This window comes from Clarias gariepinus, chromosome 19 (genome assembly GCF_024256425.1).
Source record: "Clarias gariepinus isolate MV-2021 ecotype Netherlands chromosome 19, CGAR_prim_01v2, whole genome shotgun sequence".
Lineage (NCBI taxonomy): Eukaryota > Metazoa > Chordata > Actinopteri > Siluriformes > Clariidae > Clarias > Clarias gariepinus.
Window position 1 is genome coordinate 11,602,675 of NC_071118.1, and position 23,254 is coordinate 11,625,928.

At 38.2% G+C, this 23,254-nt stretch overlaps 2 protein-coding genes and 1 long non-coding RNA gene across 6 annotated transcripts; 1 reads left to right on the forward strand and 2 right to left on the reverse strand.

Moving 5' to 3' along the window:
- Positions 1-29: 29 nt before the first annotated feature.
- Positions 30-6,915, reverse strand: LOC128507128 (uncharacterized). 2 transcript variants are annotated; one of them, XR_008355783.1, is made up of 3 exons: positions 6,696-6,915; positions 4,830-5,005; positions 30-488 (listed from the first exon to the last, which is right to left on the reverse strand). It is a non-coding gene; the product is annotated as an uncharacterized LOC128507128 (long non-coding RNA). The 2 variants fall into 2 exon arrangements; XR_008355784.1 differs by lacking the exon at positions 30-488 and adding an exon at positions 4,547-4,663.
- On the forward strand, positions 2,108-11,308 carry skp2 (S-phase kinase-associated protein 2, E3 ubiquitin protein ligase). The gene is made up of 10 exons (XM_053477775.1): positions 2,108-2,478; positions 4,411-4,649; positions 4,836-4,950; positions 5,378-5,521; positions 5,600-5,734; positions 5,826-5,924; positions 6,966-7,093; positions 7,668-7,719; positions 8,101-8,208; positions 9,021-11,308. Exons 1-10 carry the CDS (start codon positions 2,465-2,467, stop codon positions 9,220-9,222), a joined length of 1,236 nt encoding a protein of 411 aa, XP_053333750.1. The 5' UTR covers positions 2,108-2,464; the 3' UTR covers positions 9,223-11,308.
- Positions 11,309-11,477: 169 nt separating this feature from the next.
- On the reverse strand, positions 11,478-21,821 carry nadk2 (NAD kinase 2, mitochondrial). Of its 3 annotated transcripts, XM_053478661.1 has the most exons (13): positions 21,695-21,821; positions 20,338-20,612; positions 19,520-19,608; positions 19,331-19,419; positions 19,134-19,215; positions 18,267-18,350; positions 16,361-16,497; positions 15,768-15,855; positions 14,385-14,528; positions 14,251-14,306; positions 13,454-13,507; positions 13,218-13,341; positions 11,478-12,665 (listed from the first exon to the last, which is right to left on the reverse strand). In XM_053478661.1, exons 2-13 carry the CDS (start codon positions 20,569-20,571, stop codon positions 12,527-12,529), a joined length of 1,320 nt encoding a protein of 439 aa, XP_053334636.1. In that variant the 5' UTR covers positions 20,572-20,612; positions 21,695-21,821; the 3' UTR covers positions 11,478-12,526. The 3 variants fall into 3 exon arrangements, with proteins under 3 accessions (XP_053334636.1, XP_053334635.1, XP_053334637.1); XM_053478660.1 differs by having other exon boundaries at positions 20,338-21,815; XM_053478662.1 differs by having other exon boundaries at positions 14,385-14,480; positions 20,338-21,814.
- Positions 21,822-23,254: the final 1,433 nt, after the last annotated feature.

Sequence of the window (23,254 nt, forward strand, 5' to 3'; positions counted from 1 at the left end):
ATATGTATTCAAGATTTAAGATTCAAATAACTTTATTAATCCCAGAGGGAAATTACTTATGCTCGGTTACAGGTGCTCACAGTTGTTATCTAAGAAAAGGTAATAAAGGTAATAAATAATAATAATAATCTTTAAAAAAAAAGTTCCTAAAACAGTAAGTACCAACAGAATATGGCTCAAGACCACCTGTAAGTATTGCACAGTAATCTAGTATATTTATGTAATATTGTATTATTATTATATGTAATCTTGTATTACATGTTTTATTGGGAAGTAGTATTGCAGTTATCATATTATTAATATGGGTAAGTATTAATGTCCTGTTGTGTAACAGTTAGTGAAAAATCCACATACATGTGTGTATGAGTTACAGAGAAGAGTTGAAAACTTTTATGGCCGTTGGGAGAAAGGATCTCCTGTGGCGCTCTGTGGAACACTTGATAGTAATCAGTCTCTGGCTGAAACTGCTCCTCTGTTCAGCGAAGACACTGTATAGCGGGTGAGAAGAATTGTTCAAAATGGATTGTACTTTGGATAGAATCCTCCTCTTTGCTATTACATCCACAAAGTCAAGGTCCATGCCTAGCACAGATCCGGCCTTTTTAATTGACTTGTTGAATCCAGTTTGTCCTTATCAGACACCTTAATGTTACCACCCCAACAGACCACAGCGTAAAAAATGACACTCGCCACAACGGTTTCATAGAACATCCGCAGAATGATGTTACAGACGTTAAAAGACCTGAGCCTTCAAAGAAAGTACAACCGACTCTGTCCTTTCTTGTAGAGTGCTGTTGTGTTGAGTGACCAGTCAAGTTTCTTGTCCAGATGGACTCCCAGATATTTGTATTCAGAGACCATATCAAGGTAACAAAATAACAAAATACAGTAATGAAAAAATTGAATGCAAATGGCCGAAATAGCAATGAGTACAAACTGAAAAAACACAAAGCAGAACAAACAAAAGGACAACAAAAGCAACCATAAGAACTATCACCACAGTAGTGCATGCATTGTCCTATGTTATGCTCTCTATATAACTCCTCACAACTCCATCTACAGTATGTCCTCGAATTTTTCCAGACTTATTTCTCAGATCATGAACTTTCCTGGAGGAAGATATGTTGAGATCTGAGAAAACCAAGTTTAAAGATGGTGCTTCTGTTTTAAACCACATTAACAGAATGTTTTTTTGTTTGTTTGTTGTTACCTTCTTTTTGCAAAAAAGTAATGCAACATAAAAATAGTTCTCTGCTGATGGCCAGAAACTTTTTTTAACTGGTGATGAAGTCAATAGAAACAAGGACTCAAGTCAAAATGTTTATTAAAGATGTTTTTGACAGGTAAAAAAAACGGCACGCTGGCTTAGTGGTTAGCACCACACCTCCTGATTCAGGGTTCAATTCCTGCCTCCAGTCTGTGTGCATGGAATTTGTATGTTCTCGTTGTGCACTGTATGTTTCCTCTGAGTACTCCAGTTTCCTCCCACAGTCCAAAGACATAAAGATTAAGCTAATTGGCATTCCCAAATTGCCCAGTGTGTGAATGAGCATGTGAGAGTATGAGTGTGTTTCCTGCGATGGATTGGCACCCCAAGCAGGGTGTACCCCTCCTCTTGGGAGAGTGAATGTGAGTGCAAAACAAATGTACTGCTTCCAAAATGGCTTTATATTGTCACAGTGCCAAATATATGAAAATAAAGAAAAGTAAGTCTTTGCGACTGACATCAAGGACACATACCTCTGTTTGGATAACAGTATATGTAGCTGCAATAAGGTCAAGTAAATTCTATTCATAAACTGAAATAATAATACAGTAATAGAGGTGTGACAGTGGCAAAGTGGTTAGCATTCGGTTAGTACGGTTAGTAGTAGTTGGTATGGTTAGTAGGGTTAGTATTGCACTGTTGTCTTGCACCTCCAGGAAAGTTTTGACTCATGCCTCAGGTCTGTGTGCATGACTTGAGTTTGCATGTTCTCCCTGTGCTTGGCGGGTTTCCTCCCGGTATTCCAGTTTCCTCGTGCAGATTAGGTTAAAAGGCATTCCCAATTCACCCGTAGTGTGTGTGTGTGTGTGTGTGTGTGTGTGTGTCCTGCGATGGATTGGCACCCCGTCCAGGGTGTACTGTACCTCGCCTTGTGCAACAGGCTTCATACCCCCCGATCCCACGAGCCTGTATACAGGATAAAGCGGTGTAGACAGTGTGACTGAGTGAGTGTTTCCTCCTCGCCGCTAGGTGTCGACACTTATATTATCGTCATATTATTTTGTCCGCCGCCGAAAGTTAGTGCGTCACTTCCGTTCAGCCAGGTTCGAGCCAATGGCATTGCGCCGAAGCAGGCGGTCACTCTACAGGTTTAAATGCTCGCGCGAACTTGCTCAGAGTTTAGAGTATAGAGGAGCTGAAAATCCCTGAAATCTGCAATAAATCAGTAATAAACGCGCTAAAGCGGAAGAAGACAAGATGTCAACCGAAGGGTAACTTTTGTTTGTTGTTAAGTTCAGTATTTTTTTGTGTTATAGTAAGCTTTACATAAAGTTAGACAGAGTGTGGAGTTAATTTTAGTGTTGGTTTAATAACGCGTTTTAGCTAATCTGCACCCAGAATAAAATAAAAATAGCTCTGATAGAAAATGTTAACTTATTGCAAGTTTGACTTTAAATCCACAACAGATTAACTGTTGGTAATGTGTACTGTTAGCTCAGACTTCTCTCCCTCCAAGCTTCTCCCGCGCCCTGGCCTTCACACACTGCTGTGTCTCAGGCTTTACAGAGCAGGGATACATTATATAACCACTGCACACCGGGGGTAAAATAATTGTATAAATAGTTATAGAGCCGATGACGATGTTTTTGTTTTATTTCGTGTTATTTTGAGCTCGAGCGTGTCTGTTGATGAGATGGCGCGCACGATCACAGGGGGGAGTTATGGCGGGCACGAGCAACATCTGCACGCGCGCGGTGTAACTTTAAAAACAACACGCTTTCACAAATGAAACAAAATTAGACTTGTGTGTTTTGCTAGACGAATATATTTATATTTTATTACATATAACGCTAATTCGGTTTTAGTTTAATTCTACTTCCTTTTAGAAAAGTGAGTATGACCACCAGGGTGATGTCCCCTAGTAGTTTTCCTAAAAGCCTCCATGTTCCATAAACAGTGTAAAGCCTTGTTTGAGAAAGGTGTCTCTTCTCGAGATTAATGTATCAAGAAGTAAATCCATGTAAAGTACCTGAAAGGCTGAAGGTATGATTCTAAAAGTGTCCCACGACACCAGAGAGACCATGAGAGGTTTTGTATCAACCTGCTTGACTTCTCTTTGGAATTAGATTTTTTTTCCAAACCACAGTAACTCAAAAACAAGTCGCCTCTAAATTACTCATGTATTCCACAGGTGGAAAGTTTATCAATACGAAGGTATATTAATAGGCAGGATACACGTATAATTTGTTGAGCTATCTTTGTAGACTGTCTTTTGAAATGTATTATACAACAAAAAGCATTGTTGAGTGGCAAAATTTAGGAAACCTTGATCCAGAAAACCAAAATTCACTGTGTTGCTTTTAAGCAGCGCTTCTAAAAAATAGATTTGGTGACCCCCGGAGGTCTGATTTCAGTTCTTTAGTTATAGTGCTGGAAATCATGATCCTCATAAAATTATAGTTCATGAAGATTTTTATCGCTAGGCTAATTTTAAAGGGATCTGTAGAAATTATTATACTCTAAAAGATCAGCTCTTGGATAAAGCAACTTGTGTATAATTATATAAAAAAAGCACTTGATTTTGTATCCCCTATTATTTATAAAACTACTAGACTAGCTCTTGATAGTGTATTGCGTGAGCTATCAGGGGAGAATGTATATGAAAAGGTTCACACACATGCACGCATACACACCACACTCATGTATGTATAAATTTGGTGGGGTAAAATGTTGCTGTTTCTCTATAATCCTACAGGTGGTGTGCTACATTATTCATACATTGGCATGTAGCACAAGATTCTGTCATAAAAATTATATATTACATTTACAGATACCTTTAGAATTCTGTTTAAAAGAAAATGTTTCTATTTTCGGTGCATGAAAATCTTCATAAAGATTCATCTTTATGAGTTTGAAGATGGTAATATCCAGCTTTATAATTAAAGAATTGAAATCACAGACCTCTGGGGGTCACCAAATCCACTTTGAGAACCATTGCTTTAAGCAGCACAGTGAATTTTTAAGTTTTATATCAGGGGTTCCCAAATTTTTGCAACTGTGAATGCTTTTATTTGTATAATAAATTTCAGAGGTTTTCTCTGAACGTGACCCAAATATTCATATTAGGCTTCTAAGTTTAAGCAGGTGTAATGTAATACAGTAAATGGTGTGTAATAATGCTGCTGAATGTTGCCCTGTTTCAGGCCTCTACAGGAGCTGCCGTGCCTGAATGAGAATCTCGATGGTTCCCTGCTGTGCATGTCACAGTCCAAAGCGAAGAAAAGGCCGTGTGTGTATGAAGACGGACTACACTCTGAAAACACTCCTCACGAGCTTATCCAGCACTGGTCCCCACCCCGTAAGCAGCTCCGACCATGTGCCAAGGGCAAAGAGAACGTCTTTGTCCTCGCCAGACGCCCCAGAAGGAGCAGAGACACCACGGGTCAGTTTCAATTCCTGCACATATCATCATGGAAGGTTTAATATTTCAGATATTTTCAGACCCCCCCCCTCCCCCCAATTATTCTGTTGAGATATTAGAATTTACCTCATGGCTTTGTGGGGAAAATTTGAAAATTGTTATCCAAAGTGTAAACGGGCCATGTTGTTTGTTTCTGTTTACCTGCAGGCGGTCTGTGTTGGGACACTCTCCCGGATGAGCTGCTGTTGGGGATTTTCTCTCGTCTTTCACTGCAAGACCTTCTCAGGACGTCCCGTGTCTGCAAGCGCTGGCATCGACTGGCGTAAGTTACATCCTGACAATTTCCTTTTAAAGTTTTACTTTTTGGATTCTTGGTTCTGCAATAGAGAGAGTTGCTTTTTGACTGACTTAAGCTTTAGAAGACTTCAGACTGGAATAGTTTGCACACCCTCACTTTAAACTGATGCTATTGGGATATCATTTAGTGTATTTTATTTATTGCATAAAAATGGTTAGGATATTTTTATTGGACAGTTTATTTATTGTAGTTCTAAGTTTCAGCTGCCCTGTTTATTTTATTTATTTTAAAACTCTCTAACTGGGTTGTAAAATGTAACATACTGTAACAAACTAAACTGAGGGTTTACAAACTTTGAAAACATTTTCAAAAGGTCTACAGCATTCTCTTCAGAGATTAATATGACAATCAGATAATTAAAATTTGAAAAGATCACTGTGTGTGTGTGCAGGTTTGATGAGTCACTGTGGCACAGCGCTGATTTGGTAGGAAAAGCCCAGCTGAATGGCGAGCTGGGTCAGGTGCTCACAGCGGGGGTGTTGAGGCTGCGCTGTCCACACTCCTGTATCAGCGAACCCGGCTTTAGGAACACACAGTGAGTTTTGTGTGTGTTGTGTACACGAGTTTAGTTGTGGTGTGTTTTAATTATCCTAAACACTGTAATGTGTTACAGACTCCTGCGTGTCCAGCATTTGGACCTGTCCAGCTGTACTGTGCAGACGCCTGTGCTGGAGGACATCCTGTCACGCTGCAGACGGCTACAGAACCTCAGCGTGGAGGGACTCGAGTTGTCCGACTCGATTCTTCGGTGTGTGAACTTAAAGTCATGGAACATATGCTTGCACAGAACATTTTGGGCTAAATAAGGTAGTCTGACTTAAGTTTTGTTGTTGGTGCAGGTCTTTAAGGGAGAACACAGAACTGGTGCGGCTGAACATGTGCGGCTGTACTGGTTTCTCTGCTGACACTCTGACTGAGATGCTTCAATCTTGCACCAAGTAAGACAATTGGCTAAAGGTTTAAAGGGGTACGAACATTAGCAAGTTCTCACTCTTGATGTTAATTATTTCAACAAAATCCTGATGCAATAAAAGCGGCTTAATGTGCACAACGTCACCATAACTACAGTCCTCTCAGTTATACATGGCGGCATTGTTAACACGGTGTGTGGCTCTGGCAGTTCCTTATCCTTAACTACTGAAAATCCCTCCAGTTTATCTCCGATGTACACAAAACTTAAAATTTCAATCGCCAGGCCCTGACCAGGCAGTTACTATGGATCAGGGAAAACTGTAAATGTATTATATGTTAATGAATACCAGGCAGAAAAGCCAGTTCACTGAAGCAGAAAGAACATGGCATGTGAAGGACACGTTTGGTTTCGCAGTGTGTAATTTTACTGTAAGTCAAATAGGGTTGGGGGAAATTCGATTCAGAAATGCATCGTAATTCTTTTGTGTGGCAATTAATATAATGCCATAGTGGCTCCAAAATATATCTCTTTTTTTAATGTGTTATTTCTTTATTATTATTTTAACTTGTATACAGTATATATGTGTCCCTTTTGATTGGGCAATATGCAGCAGGTCCTACAGGTAGTGCACTGTAAACTATTTACACATTTACAGGTAGCACACCATCCTGTGGTTTAAACTAATTATACAGTATGCTATAATTATATTTGTTTGGAATTGTAACAAAATCTTAAAAAAAGGTAAATTTATAACATCATAATACTTTTAGAATGGTAATACCAATTGAATCAGCACCTGGGTATTGTGATGTATCAGGTACCCGGTGATTCCCATTCCTATAGTCTAATATGCCACCAGAAAATTGGAGAAGCTGGAGTCACAGTCACACTGGAGCTTTTTATATTACTCTTGTCCCACAATGGCTTGACTTGTGTCTGAAAAAGAGAGAAATAAAAAAAAAGAAAATTATTAGCCATTTAAAGCATCAAAGCATCCACGTGGAGAGAAGAGCACAACAAAGTTTCTATTGTCACTCCCTTTACCCGTCTGTTCTGTACGTTTCAGGCTTGAGGAGCTGAACGTGTCATGGTGTGACTTCAGCAGTGAACATGTTCAGGCTGTCGTTAACCACATCCCCTCCACTGTCACTCAGCTCAACATCAGTGGCTACAGACAAAACCTTACCATGGATGGTAAGAAACTTTGCTAATAAGGTGTAACGGTACACACATTAGAATTTGAACTGTTTGGTGGCGCCTGACCTTTGGTCCGTCATGCCTTGTAATCCAAGTGAAGACAGTCTGGCCATAACTAGTGCTGGATGATTCTCTCCTTTTTTTTTTGTTTGTTTAACAAAATTTATTACATTTAACGGGAAGTCTGCAAACAAGTTAGTTCCTGTTATTAAACTTTAAGCATAACAACTGGTCGTCCCCATAATGGATTCCTTTATTTCCTGATTTGCGGGTTACAACTGGTTGTGCAGGTGTCTGTCATGCCCTGTGTAAGCTGTTACTATAGAAACAGAAATGCAATATCACAAACGTGTAATTGGCAGGTGAGCTACTGTTAGATCTGCAGTTTCATAAAACAATTCATCATAACCTTCTGCTCAGTCAGAATCCAGAAGATATCAGTACTGTGATTTATATTTGGCAATTAATAAGCAAGTCTCTTCTCTAACTCCTAAATAACTGCTGCAGTAGTACTGTAGCTACTGAAAAAGATGTTTCTGTAATAATATCAGCTTCTTCTCCTGTTATTTAGATGTAAAGATTTTGGTGGAAAGATGTCCGAATCTCACACATTTGGATTTAAGGTGAGATGAGAATTCTGGTGAGGAGTTTTATAAATAGGGTTGGGTATCGTTGTTTTTTTTTTTTTTTGTTTTTTTAAATACCGGTGCCAAATCGATACTTTTAAATCGGTACCGGTGGCAAAACGGTGCCAGAACCGATACTTTACAAAAGCCACAAAATGATAGTGGATTTTTCAGATCATTTCTGACACCCCATGAATGTAGTATTTAAATTTTACTAGTGATCATGTGTGTTGATGAATCTGATGCTTATTACAACTGCGTCATTCAATCGACAGTTCAGGCATTTAAGTGGCACCGAAATAGGTACCGGTGCCCAACCCTAGTTATAAAGTGCACTTTTTGTACAGTCAGGTGTTAATGTGAACCCTTTTCTTATAGTGACAGCGTCCTTGTGACTACGGACAGTTTTCCCTTCCTGCAGCAGCTCTCCTCACTCAGACATTTAGCGCTAAGTCGCTGCTACCAGATTCATCCAGCTGCGCTCATGTAAGCCACTCACACACAAATGTATATGAATGAGGTTGTATTAGTGTAAGTTTAGATAAATAAAGGACATCCACACAAACATGGCTTAAGTTTACAGACAATCAATCAATTGACTAAGTGTAATTATCTTTTGGGTAAAAGCTTGTAAACACCTGACCATCACACCTATATGTGACTAAATTTATGTTGCTTTGAAATCTAGTGCAAATCCCCTTCCCAGAAGAGTGAAGACTTTCGGCCATTGATATTTAAGATTTTAACAGCTATTTTAAATCGATTAAACCTAGTTTTAATAAAATTAAATCATTTGGTTCTTTTAGGCTTGGATTTAGTTGGTGAAATTTTTTAGGAATTTTATTTAAAATTAAGTTTTGCCTGTTTCATTGGTGTGTAAAGGACACTGAGCACATTTACTATGCTTCCCGTCCGCCCACATGACATGGAAGGAATATTGAAAACTCTTTGATTTAAAAATGGAATTCAGTTAATTGTGATATTGATTTGAGGTCATATTGCCCAGCGCAAGTCTGACATCATGACTACGAGGCGTTTATCATACAGTACAGTAATCTCCTTCATTGCACCTCTTGCAGTGCTGCCTGAGTATACTGCATGTTGTATGTCTAAATTCCTTCAGGTTATTTAAGTTTTACCTTCATCCAGTTTATCTTTCTGGAATTTTATTTAGTTCAGGAATATATCATGTACTGTAATTAATAAGGAATTTAGCAGAAGGGTGAATTCATTTATCTTTAAAAATTATTATTTTACATTTGCAATGTTAAAAGGCTTCTTTTGTTTTTGGTTTATAGAGAGTTTGAGAAGTTTGCTGCTCTGCAGACCCTGGAGGTGTTTGGTCTCGTACAGGACAGTTCCCTGCCCATCCTGAGTAAAGGGCTGCCACGGATACAGATCAACACGCAGCCGTTCTCGACCGTGGCTCGTCCCACTGCGGCCTCACGAAAAGATCGCACACTGTGGGGAATGCACTGTCGACTCGTGTATAAACCCTAAGCAGCACTCCAGCACAGTTTGAGTTTGGAGTGAAACAAGAGGTGACTTTTTTTTTTTTTTTTTTTATGTTTTAAATGACCAATAGTTTTAAGTGATGATGTGGTAACTTTGTGGATCACTGTTATGGCGATATCATCTATTATGCTGTATGAATCACGCCTTACTTGTAAGAAACAGAAAATTAACGAAAAATGTTGTTTACAGACTCTAGATGTGTGTCAACACTTTTGCACTTTCAGCAGGTTGACAACTTGTTTCTGTGAGTAAAGGACATGACTTCAACATGCTATTTGTTACCATTAGTGATAAGTGCAGCAGGGTAAAGGACCTTAACTGCAATGTTGGTTTTATTCCTTAAAGTGTTTTAGGAAAAAGAAGTGCAAATATTGAACTTCTAACAATTTTGTACCTTTTCAAAGTATCAATCGAACTGTGAATGACTTCTAGTGCTTTAATGTCTTTTGATGATGGTTTTTGAAAGTTTAGTAGTTTTAAACCAGATGTGTATGTTATCGTTACATGTTCATTCCAGAGCCTCATTTTAATAAATTATTGAATCATAGGGATGCACCGTTACAATACAGAAAGCAGAATTTTGAGTATAGACCCAGGGTAAAAAGTGCCGCTGAGTGGTTTCAGTAGTATTCAATTAGGAGCTTCAGGCTGCAAACCATGACAAAGCTGCATAGCTTAAGGAGGTGTCTTAGTTTTTAACACCTTTTATAGACATGCCTAGTTTCAGTGTTCTTCCACGTATTCGGGTCAAAACTGGTATTTTTCCGTTATGAAAAGTTTGGGACAGGAGTTTCCAGTTTGTTGGTAACCTGAAGTTGCTAATTTCTATTATTTAAAAAGAAAAAGACTGATATGGGAGCGACTGTGTAAAGCTGCTATAACCAACAAGTTTCCCACACATTCTCAACTTATCCATCCATATGTTAACATTTATCCTTTACCTGAGGGGGATCATGGGCGAATTGCTGTGCTTTAAGAGGTGGAAAAATTGTGCTGTTATTAGGAAAATATCAACTCCAGTATCATAACTTTTTTTTGCTTTTTTTTATTCATTACTTATAATGTGAACATTTTGATCGTAACCCAGTTATTTGAGCATCACTTAGGAATGATTTCAGAATGTATTTAATACACTGATCAGCCAAAACATTATGCCCAGTATTGTGAATGTTCTTTTTGTTCTGTGGTGTCTGGCACATGGACAGGGTGGGGCCTCTGTGAAGGGGACTTGTTTGTCCAGTGCATCCCATGGGTTGCTCGAATGGATTCAGATCTGTATTGGCTTTTCTGTGGGATTAGGCCAGCTTTTATAATTGATGAATGTTAATTTTTTTTGGGTGTTAATGTCATGGCTGATTAGTGTAAACAGTACAGTATATCAGTAATTTAAATCAGAAAATGTGTTGTTTGTAATACTGATATTCTGCATCAGATTGGTGCATCTGTTTCATGCTTTGTACACTGCACACATTTTTATGCACATAAAACCATAAAGCATTAAAATAAGAGTCTACTGATCCTGAGTGATTGCTCATGTCTTGACATGGCTAATCTAAAACACTGCTCTGCAAAATCAAAACCAATTGGTTAACAGTACTGTAACAACAAGGGGATGTGCATGTGTAAGTACTTTGAATTAGGCATGTTTCCCCACTCACTAAAGGTGCCATTTCAGGAAACCCATTTGCGGTACACTTGTTAACTCACTGTTCAATGTCTATATAAATCATCCATTGTTATATACAATTTTTTTTTTTTTTTTTTTGTAATTTAATCCGTTGTAAAATTTGTAGTAGCTTAAAGTTTTTATGACCAAATTGCCTGAAGTCTTGGAATCAGTTGGGTGGTTTACCACTGATTATGAATACGAGTAAACTTGAAGCAATCAGTTCTTTACTAAGAACAGAATTTGGGATAATGTATTTTTATGAATATTTACTTTTGAATGTTCACTGATTTTTTTTAAATAAATATTTTACGCTATAAATGTGTTCTCTGATCATTATTGTGAGACCTTCACTTAGTTACTGACGAGTTGATCGAATAAGAACTTGCTCCTACTTGGGGTCAGGGTTTGTTTGCTATGGTTAGGAAGGTGAGCAATTATATACCAAATATAATGTTTTATTTATATACTGTTTGCACATGAATATACTAATGGAGACATGCCAGGATTCATCAGGACTAATCTGAGTGATAAATTAGTGTAAAATAAGTACTGATTAGCTGTTTGTCTTAAATCAGAACATGAAACAGGTGTTTTGTTATTTTTAATAAAGAAACCAGAAATGCAATTCAACATTCCAATGCTGTCATTTCTCATTACAAAATTCATTTTGGCGAGTTCTTTTCCAACTAGAACATTTTAATGCAGTAATACAGAGTTTAATGATCTGGACTGCCGCTACCTTGAGCTTCTTGGCTCGTCCGATTTAGTACCACATGGCTTTAAATCTGAATGTTTTATTTCAGTACATCCAGGTAATGGCAGTTGTATTTGAGTCACTCACCTAATTCTAGTGAGCGACACATTACACCCTTCAAGTCCCTCATCTAGATCCAAACACGGGTCCAGTCACCTATATTTACTGAGACATTAATATGGATAACTGAATACTAGGAGTGGGTGATAGTACATACATGTTGTAACAACACACTTTTGACATTCATAGACATCAGTATTTCAGCAACACTGATTAAAGGTATTGGGCAGAACTGAGCAAAGATAAAAACTGATCTGATAGAACAAAAATTTGTGGCTTTACTGTTTTGTTGGAATTAAGTTTTGGAATATGCTTCACTTTACATAAAAACCAAATAAGTGAGAATTTATCACCGTAACCCCAAATTTCTTTGATGTTCAAACTGTGTTTATCATGATTGTATTCACATTTACATCCCCGTGATTAAAAATACAAACAAAATTAACAGTGTGTCCAAAAAGTCTTCATACATAGTTAAAGTTAACTCTCCTCTCCCCTACTCCTGATAAACTCACGTTAACAGGTCTGCTTAATCATGTTAATTTGCCATAGGTATGAAGACGTCTGTGACAGCATGTACTTACAGACTTAGATTTCTTCCCAGCAGGGTTTTACCAACACCATGAAAGATTCTTATTCTACCTGTAAAACCTTAAGAGTGCAAGTTCATTTTAGCCTCATCTTTAACAGTTGATGAGCCTCCAGGTTGTGACCGTAACCTGTTTTGTTTTTTTGACCTTGCGTCAGTGAAAATTTTCAGTTCAGGCTTGATGACCCAGTTCCAATACTAAACTACGTGTGTAAGTTCAGTCGTCAAGCAAAACTGTTTTCAGCAAGTCCTCCTCGTGTAAGCTGATAGTGGCAATAGCACCATCGTTAAATTCAAACGACGTTCCTCCATCTACCACCATGCACGCGTCCCAGCACCTTGAACGAACACAAACCCTTAAAGAAAAACAATTAATAAAAATTAAACATGTATACATTAGAAAATGTTATTCTAAGTGTATGAGTATGTTGGGCTCTCTATAGAAACTCACAAATAAATATTAAAAAAAAATTAGACAGGGTTAAGTTTTGCATAAAAGGATGTTTATCTAAAATGAAAAGAATCTCCAGTGTGAGAATTTTGTAGTTTTCACCAAGTTCACTAACTTCAAAAAAGGAAAAAAAAAGCCACTTTGCTTTGATAATCCAAAGCATTACATGTAAATCAATAATAAAACAAATGCGTATATAAAATAGTGGTAAATGTTATTGTTAGCAAACTGCTTTGGGAGAGGAAAATATCAACTTTGGGCTGTAACAGTAACTATGATTTACTATCCTATTGTGTACCGCATTGTTTAATATTCCTTATAGAATAATCTGGAAAATACAGCAGTTGCAGATAAGAGCACATTACACACAATCCCACAAGTATTCTATTAAAAAAAACAAACCTGCATTTATAAGCCCTGCCTAATAAAGCTGCACAGTACTGTACATAATACTCACTTGCTTGCAAATCCTCTCTGACGGCTGTTGGAAAACACTCTGTTGACAATGGGCTCTCGGATGCTAAAGAAAACTCGGTTCTCCTCTGGACTGAACATGAGAGCTTCATTGTACGCTTCGGTCACTAAACACATTTCAAAACATACATTTTTCATACATACATGGCACTGCTGAAATATTCATGAAATGTAAAAAAGCAAACATTTTCTCAGAAGAGGAAGTTCGGCGGCACTCACCACTTCTGATGACTTCCTGATTTAGTGGAATATCAAAGCCAGTTTTTCCTTTGCCTGTGAAACATATTTGACAACAATAATGAGTGTAAAGATATGCACATGTATTTGCTTAGGGATGGTAAATTCTCAAATGCATCATTTACTGAGTGTACCCCACAGGATCCGTCTATTTATATAGTTTCACTAAGGTCAGGTTGCTGTTCGAACATCCTGTTCAGATTTCTCAAAGCCTGGTTGTGGTCCAGTTTACACAGTTTACAGACTTTGACATGCATTTCACCATATTTTAGTTGTGCCCCATTTGGTTTCTTAGATAAGACTTTTTTTTTTTATCTTGACCAGCTAGTTTTACTCAGGTCATCATGTTACACTGTGGGTGTAGGAAAATGTGAGCTGTGGCAGAAATTACTGGACATGGTGCAAAAGAATATCTGATTATTATCTGACTTTATTTGGGAATTTATAAGGCAATCTACATCTGATGATAATAACCCTAATCTAGAGCTCTGGCTAGCCTAGTTAATCATACAATAAATAGCTAGAAACAATAAGTGGTGTTATTCTTACAGAGTCTATGTTACATGTGTCCCTTTTAAATATCAGCAAGTTTATTATGATTGCCGGATCTTTCCTTCACCTCAAATGTAGGTGATTAACCAATACATTTTTAAATAAAGCAACAAGGTTTACTAAACCAAGTAAACACCAGAATATAAAGAAAAACAAGCGAAATTTCACACAGACAGCTGGCTTAACTAACCAACTAGTATTCGTAACCATTTTCATTCTGACCGTACCTATTCGAAGGACATCCTCCACGGTCTGTTCCACAAGTTTATTAATATTATAAGACCTGCAGATAAGAATGAAATAAGTCACAAGGGACCTTAACCCTAGTAAATAAAATCAATAAGACGACACGCTTATCTACCAAGCTTTGGATCCAGTTCCAGTGCAAATACCAAGTCCTGAGCTCTTCTGCTTCTCCCATGGTCCATCATCGATTGAGATCTCGTAGTAGGAAGCCCTATGGAGCGAGAGGGTAAGATGGGGTTTGAAGGATTTATACTTCACCCTGTGGCAGATAGAGATCCACAAATAAGGGAAAATAGGCGAGGACGGATGGAGTGAGTGGGAAGATGGGTAAAGACATGTTTAATGGCCAAGGAGAAAACAGCTGAAATGTTATAGGGAAGAAAAAAAAATCCACCCTGAATGACTTCCTTGTTAATTCCTACAAACTAAAAGTCAGTAGTTGGCTTATGTGGCAATGCAATATTTGGGGGTAATTTCACTTGGTTAGTGTTTCCTACATTAACCACAATGTCCTACAACCACCTCCCCACAGTGGTGTATTACAATTTAACCCTTAATTTATCCCCAAGTAAAGAGAACAATGTACAGCTATGTCAGAGGCTTACAAACACCCATCATGTGCATGAGTATCATGCAATACTGGACCTGCAACAACCTTTTCAACTGTTTTTTTTTTCTTTTCTTTCTTCTGGCATAATGACTTTACAATGTACATCTTTAGCAGAAGAAAACTCCCAAGAATTTACTGCACAGGCTTTCATTTCTTTTGGGATTTCTATAATCAACACAAGATAATATTGATGCATAAAAGGGTCAATATATAAATACAGCACACCTAGTATTACTTGAATGACCCCTATTTGAAACATTGTCCATATATTGTATCTAATAGGGTCAAGACTGCAATCGCTTAAAGCCTGATTTCACATTCTATAACAAACTTTGATGTGTTTGGGGTCAATGTACTGTTAGAACAGTCAATTTTGTCCAAGTTTTACACTATAGCTGATGATTTGAGGTCATGCTGAAGTCATCTGAGGTAGTCCTTCTTTTTGCCACAAAGCATGACGCTACAGCCACCATGCTTAACAGTTAGTACAGTGTTCCTGAGGTTGAATGACTCACTTTTCCTCCCATTAAAAAGCCTCTGGTCACTCTGGAGGTATCAATTTTGGAGCTTTCTTGCACACAGACCTTTTCAATCCATAATTAATCAAAAATCATTCAACTATAGACAGTGACCTCAACCCCATTAAACACCTTTGGGATGAACTGGAGTGCCAAATTGTATTCCAGGTATTCTTGGACAGCTAAATGAGTACAAATCCCCAGTAGTACACCAAAATCTAGCTGAAACCCTTTCCAAAAAATTGGAGCATATAACAACAGCAAATAATGATATATTTTTGGTTATGTAGCGTATTTCAATATATACATATTTAATGTGTTTCAGGGTGGAGTTTTCCTTCATGTTGTATTGTAGGGTTTGTTTAGTTACCTGGAGGAAAGGGACTCTCCAATGAAGATTTCATTGAGTCCTCGGACAGGAAGTAGGTATGGTGACGTATAGGTTTCATGTGCTTTTCCTGCCAGCAAAACAACAGCTCTTATTACGTTTAAGCACAGTTTTTGTTTTCCTTCGTCTCTGAATTCTTGAGAAATGGACTCCAAAGACAGTGACTATGGAAGACAATGCTGCTATTCACCAAAGGTTTGGACAGACCAGTAGACAACCCTTTTTTTAATGTTACGTTTACTACTATGTTTTCTACTGGGGCCTGTGTGAAGGTGCTTAAAAAGCATTAGTACTGAAATGGGTACTGCTTCATTCTGTTGTTGTATGTGACTTTTAAGTTGCACTTTCCCAAATCATTACTGCCAAACCACTGCAGAGACAGGTCTTACTATCCATTTCTTTTAATGAAAGCACCTGATGTTATTAAACACATTTTATGAAGTTTAGAATGATTTTAATGACAATTAGGTTCAAGTAAACCTGTGCAGTGAGTTTTAATGTTGTGAAAAATATCATAAATAAACAGTGGAGAAAAAAAAAATTGTTAAAAATTGGTTTGCCCTAGGAGGCCTTACTGTGCTGGGAGTTGGAAGTGATGCGGTGTGCTTTGGTGTGTTGCTCAAAACTCAGCTGCTGCTCATGCAGATCCACTGGGGTGGGGTTGATCCCTGTGCCCTCCATGTGTATGCGGATCCGCTGACGCCACTGCCACCTGTCAAAGGCAGATCTGGTGATTTTTGAGTGACAACTTTACAATGTATAACAAATTATGCAAATCATGAATAAACACCTGGGGCCTCATGACTTGTGTTAAATTCATACTAAAATATTGCGTACGGACAAAGCTGTAAATGTGCGTACGCAGTAAAAAAATCTGATGTATGAAACACTGCGTACGCGGAATCCCACGCATATTCTCTTTGTACATCCGAATTAACCTAAAATTGAGCGCACGTACACGAGCGCAAAACCCCTCCCTGCCTCCTCCTCCGTATAAATATGGTAATGACTCCAATTTGGCAAAACCAAATGAAAAAGCATTGGCAAAAGCAAGCAAAGAGAAACTTCACAGAATGTGAATTGGAGGTGCTCCTATCGGAGGTACTGTTATTTGCAAGTTTGTCCTCCGGAATTTACAAAAAAAAAAAAAAACTTAGCTGGAATAATATCTTTAAATACATCACTTACCAAGAAGCCACCCATCGTGCACCCTGCCACCCTGGAGCCTCATCCCAACCATGCTGTTTGTGAGGATGAATGAATCATGGGTTGACCCAGGCCACCTTGCTACAATATTTGTTAGGCGCATTTGAGCATCACATATTATTTGCACATTTATTAATTGGAAATGTTTCCGATTCACGTATGCAAATTCGTCTTCGGATGGCGCCTTTATAGCAATGTGCGTGTAGTCGATCGCTCCAATTACATTAGGAAAACCGGCGATCGCTGCAAATTGCAAATGTTTGGCTGGTAAACTGCATGGTATGGAAACCTTATATACCTGCTAGACATGCGGATGATCCCATCCCATACAGCTGGCATTACACGGCTCAAAGACGACTGGCTTAACCCCGAGCGGTCTGCCAGTTCGATTTGGACAGAATCAGTTGCCAGGGAACCAAGCGAGAGGATAGCTCTTGGAAATCTAAAAAGGCTAGGAAACCAGTCATCATTGTGGGTCAGAAAATCACTGTGATCCCTAAAAATGGGTTCCCTTCGGATTCGGCCACTGACAATGTCCTCTAATAAGGCCAACACTGCCATTTTCATAGACTGAGGGTTGTATACATTTGCAAATGCTTTTATATGTTCTAAATCAAATAACTGGTAGAAAAATATTGTGTTAATTAACCCATTTTATCAATTATAAATTAATAGCAATGTTTTTCACATGTGTTGGTGCTATACTTTGTAGTGTGCAATTTAACATAATTGCCTCTAGGAGTCGCCAACAAAAATAAAACAAACACACACAAGAAATCCACGTACGCCAGACATGAAGTTGGCGTGGAAGAACGCACATTCTCACGTTAATTTCACTGTTAGTAAATCCGACCGTGAGCGTGAAAACTGGCGTAAGCAAAGTTTTTGTGCGTACGCTGCGTTGATACATGAGGCCCCTGCACCTTTACGGTTTATGTTTAGTCTGATTAATTCATGTCATGTGTGTTGTAACCATTGTGAAGTCAAAGGTGATTTTTCAGAAACCAACAAACCAAGTTACAATAAATATACATATTTAACCTATGTATTATTTTTATTTAATTTAATATGACCCCCATGCATCTACATGGCTCAACAGTTAGTAAACATATTTTAATCTATCTGTACATTCTGTTTATATGTCTGCATGTCAAACAACCAAAAAAGGGAGTATTTCTAAAATAATGGAACAAAAAAATAGGAATTACAATTTTTCTAAGCAAAAAAGTATAAAAAAAAATAAATAAAATGAACAGTACATAACACAATACCCACCTGAAGTCCCCCTTGCTAAGTTTCCGTAATGCTTCAGAGAATGCGTGCGTATAGCGCACAGGCAAGCACAGATGGCCCTCAGACCTTCATTTACAAACAGAAAACAATCGTCACATCTTTCTTTTCTTTTTTTAATCTACTGAAACACTTCAAGCTGGAAGTAAACAAATGTATTTTTGAATCGAGTTTTTTTTTCTTTGCATAAAAACAATAAAAATCATCTGATCGCAACGGTTCTTATTATTAGGCAAATACAACCTCAGGCAAACAACATGCATGTTCATTCTCACAACTATTTATTTAACAAAAATGAAGCCAAAAAGAAAAAAAAAAAAAAACTTGTGGGCAACACTAAGTATCTCCATGATTTAGTAGCTTGTAGATCCACATTTAGCAAGAATTAAAAATTAGACTTAAAGTAATTATTTAATTTATGACTTTATCAGTCAGGAATTTTGGCCCATTCCTCTTTACAACATACAAGCTTCAGTTCATTGAGGTATTTGGGCATTCTCTGTAGCACTGCTCTCTCAATGGCCCACCACCAGTGTTGGGTGTAACGCGTTATAAAGTACTAGAGCGTTAAAGTACTTTTATTACTTATGTAACAAGTAATCTAACATGTTAGGTCCGCCATTTAAGTACTCAGTTATTTAATTACATTTTCAAAAACGTAATCCATTATTTAAACAATTTATTTAATTCGTGAGCCAGACAGCATTAATTTCGTTAGTGGGTGTGCAAGTTATCCTACAAGCCCTGCCCCCGATAACCCGCGCCCCTCGGTTATTCCTGCTGTTATAACCACGTGCACACAACTTTTTAGTCCGATGAAAGTAGCACAATACGTGTAAAAGTTTGTTTTACCGTTCTGGATCAGTGTTGACTCCTATTACAGGTTTGTTTTTATCAAACACTTTACTGGCAACCAGCAGCATGGTGCCATCACCTAAAATAGAGAAAGAAAACATTGAAATTACCTGAAAGGAGCAATAAATGCATGCGTGTGTCCCTGTGCACCAGCTGCTCCTTTTCTCCTAATTCATGAGCACAAAACAACTTACCTCCAGCAGACACAATAGCATCTGCCCATCTGACTGTGTCTTCATCATACTCTCCTCTTTTAACCACACGAACCTCCATGCCCAGTTTTCTAAAAAAAAATTAAATAATAATAATTACATATATTATATATAAAAAATAGGTGATCTGTTTTTAGACCACATTAATGAATATTAATGTCTGTCACTTACTGCAAATTGTCCACGATGTGTCCAACATTGTGCGTGTGTATGTAGTGCCTTTCCTGAAGTCCACTGTAACTGGATCCCTTTAATGCAAGCTGGAATTACAGGACACAAAACTAAAATAATCTACACACAATTTGAGGTAGGATATACTGTGATTACACAATATACACCGGATCATCGTGTTCAAGGTGACACAGAGGAGATTGCTGCCAAGGCCCTGAATTAAGTGTTTAATGTTTGTTCATTTGCTTCAGGCACAGGCAAAGCCAAAAAAACAACATGCAAAAACTAGCTGTAACTGATCAGTTAAGGCAGTTTTTTAATCATTGTGACGTGGGGCAACTGCAGCTAAGAAGAAAGGAAGGTCTTATTTTCTGTCTTGATGTCTTGATTATCTTCCATTATCTAAACCCGTTTCCTGTTTTTGTTTTACAGCAGTTGGGATCCAGATTTTGGTGGTTTCATTTCCACCAAAATCTGCTTTGTGCCTTTATTACTCACTGGTTCATGCCTTAATATAGATGTTTTATGCTTGAATGATTCATAGGTCACTGTATGGCTTAAACAAAACACATTCCTAAAAAAATTAAATACTTTCTGACTGCATGCTATCTTTCTGCAAAGATGTGCACAAACACGGTGGTAACATGTCACAAATTATCAAGTTCCTGTATAGCTATCAAAACAAACATAAGTCTCATCAAAATGCCTGAGCTTTACTTTTGGCTGAGAAAAAAAATTGTTCTCTCTGATACTCTGCCCCTTCTTCTGAGAGTGAATAATAATTCAAGAGATAATAAAACATTTAAGAAATTTCTTACCAACTGTTTGAGATCCTCTTCTGAAAGTCCGGCACAGATGTACCGCTGCTGCTCGAATTCATAACGCGTAGTTTTGGTCACCACTGCGACTTTTAAAGGTTTGAAACCACTCTCAGCCTGCGAAGCATCTTTACAAACACTGGACTGGTGGAAATTCAGGCTGCCTCCCCTGTTGATAATCGCCACGACTGGATTTCGACAGCAGAGAAATGTCCTTAATGTAGGGAGTGTCATTCTAATGACAAGTGGTCAAGTAATTCTGTCCTGTAAATGTGCTGCAAATGGGAGAAAACTGGTGAGGATCGTAGAGTTCCTGAGTAGACACTGGGTTCAAAGAGACCGAAGGGAAACAAAAAGCATCTGGGTAGAAAATGGTGGCAGTGCAAGGAAGTGGCAGGAAGTGCACATCCCAAATCCCAAAGAGTAGAAAAAGCCTTCTATGGAAATGTTTAAGTTATTTGCCCAAGATGTTATATTGTATTTTAACCCAGCAGTAGTCAGTGGACCAATGACACTCTATATAGAGGCAAACATTTTTTTTTTTAAGTGTCAGCAGTCTCAAATTAGTTGATTATTCGACAATTGAAGCTTTTTATTATGCAGATGAATGAATAATGCAGGAGTAGAGGAATAATGCAAAGCTAGCCTTAACTAGAGAAAGGCAGTAAAATATTATTTATTCAATGGAATATTACAGTCATAGAGTTATTCATCATAGAATTTTCAGCTGTGGGAAATACTTTACCAAATATTTCATAATCCCTTTTTTTTTAAACAGCTAATATAACTCAGCTTTAAGACAGGTCTCGTAGCTATTAAAAGAAGACAGCTGCCCAACTGTCAGTCTAGCTAGTTTGCTAGCTTGCCAACTAGCTAGCTAAAAGCTCTCTTAGCTCTACATAAGCATTATCAAGCTAGTAAAGTTGTCTTTACATGAGAAAGCATTAAATGTGCTGCTTATTTCATAAAGCGGCAACAGCTACAGCAACGAGCCAACTTTCAGTGTCAGATAAGTTCAGGACAGTTACGCTCGGAAGTAGGACCCACAGCTAAGGTCACGTACGCACCTGTCATTCAAGTTACGCTAAACTAAATAGCTCGCTGTCATTACGAAAACTCCGGCTAGTTAGCGGTTAACCCTTCTAGCGCGAAAACCACAAACTACCGAAACTAAAATCAGTTATACAGTAACATCATGCAAAAACACGAAGTAACTGTGTTACAGCAGTGGGCGGGTTCAGGCTGCTAGTCAGCTAGCAAACACTTTCCCAGCTCCAAACTCGCTTGTGCTTTTTATGCCATAAGTCCCGACGCGATTTATTGACTTGAGTGGAAGTCCGTCTGAGGCAAGTCGTACCTGTTTTCTAAAGTTTAGACTTTAGCTGAGTGCTAATAATAACACCATAGTTACTTCCGACATCCACAGACGGCGCCATCTTTAAAGCACGCGCCATCTACCGTTATTCCTGTTACGTACAACTCTGAAGACGCGAAACTTGTCTCGAGCAGTAGGGGGCGGTTCGAAATAGTCTGTGTCCGTTCCGTGAATGTGACGTGACTAGTGACATCACCAATGACGTGACCAATCAGCGTGCTGTGCGACCTAATAGCGTGACACTTGCTACTCAGCTATTTCACCGATCAGCCATAACATTATGACACCTTTGCCAGCATAAGAGTCATGCACTGTGTGCACAACCAGCATTAACTTTTGACCTTTTTATCACTTTGACCTTCACTAGCGCATCTGTTGGATCAGACTCCACCGGCCAGCCTTTATTCCTCATGTGCATCTTCAGTTAGCCATGTCGCCAGTTCACCGGTTTTGCTTCCTCGGATTACTTTTGGTATATCCTGACCACTGCAGACTGGGAACATCCCACAAGAACTGCAGTTTGGAGTTACTCTAACCCAGTCCTCTAGCCATCACAATTTGGCCCTTGTCAAAGTCACTCAAATCCTTATGCTTGGGCATTTCTTCTGCTTCCAACACATCAACTTCAGGAAAAAAACTAAACTTTTTACTTTTTATTACTTAACTACTTTTATTACTGCCTAATATATCCCACCCATCCCTTCTCGTTCCATTATAACGAGATATTGAAAATGTAGAGAGAGACTTACTCAATATCAGACAGGTGGTCATAATGTTATGGTTGATCAGGATATTTTTAAACAGAGCCACCAAGAAAGAGAAGGACTCTATTGCAAAAAGTTATTTTTCCCAAAAGGCAATTACTGTAATAAATTGCTACAAAAGGCTTCAGCGGCTTTTTTAGATTTAGAGATGATGGTCATGTGCACAAATGTTTGCTTTGCAACGTGGATTTATTAAATGTATAAATTATATATCCAGTAATGTGCAGTAGTTTTCAGCAGATGTGATGAAATGCTGTACTAACAATGCTTTCAACTTAGAATGCTTTTCAAAAGATATGTTGTAATTGGTAATTTTTTTTTACCAATTTACCAATTGCAAAGTGAGCATTGGTGGCTCAGTGTAGGTTTCTGACCTGCCATGCAGAAGGCCTGGGTTCATTTATTTTGATAAAATGGAAGGGTTGCGGAACCACCACCAACAACACAAAATGTAAAGTGAGCAAACAAAAGAAAAATCTAAATCAAATCCATATTTGGAGTGACTACTTTTTGGCTTTAAACCAGTATAAATTCTTACACTTGTATACTTGCACAAAGTCAAGGATTTTGTAGGAGCAAGGTCAGGTGTATGATTAACCATTTATACCAAGCAGGTGCTAATGATTATCAATTTCAAATGTGGGTATGAAATACAGTCATTAACTGAAACAAAAACGGCTGTCTAGGAGGCTTGTGGAAGACAGTTTCATATCCCAGCTTGTAAACCATGTCAAGACTGAGCACAGCAACATGATAGAAGGTGGTTTTACTGCATCAG

What these genes read in the sequence shown, in the direction of transcription:
- nadk2 (XM_053478661.1), bottom strand. Translation starts at nt 20,571, where the DNA reads ATGACACTCCCTACATTAAGGACATTTCTCTGCTGTCGAAATCCAGTC. An exon ending in CACATCGTGGACAATTTGCA is followed by an intron (nt 19,420 to 19,519) that starts GTAAGTGACAGA and finishes ATTTTTTTTTAG; the next exon opens with AAAACTGGGCATGGAGGTTC. An exon ending in GTCAACACTGATCCAGAACG is followed by an intron (nt 18,351 to 19,133) that starts GTAAAACAAACT and finishes TTGTAAATGAAG; the next exon opens with GTCTGAGGGCCATCTGTGCT.
- skp2 (XM_053477775.1), top strand. An exon ending in AAGCGCTGGCATCGACTGGC is followed by an intron (nt 4,951 to 5,377) that starts GTAAGTTACATC and finishes GTGTGTGTGCAG; the next exon opens with GTTTGATGAGTCACTGTGGC. An exon ending in ATGCTTCAATCTTGCACCAA is followed by an intron (nt 5,925 to 6,965) that starts GTAAGACAATTG and finishes TGTACGTTTCAG; the next exon opens with GCTTGAGGAGCTGAACGTGT.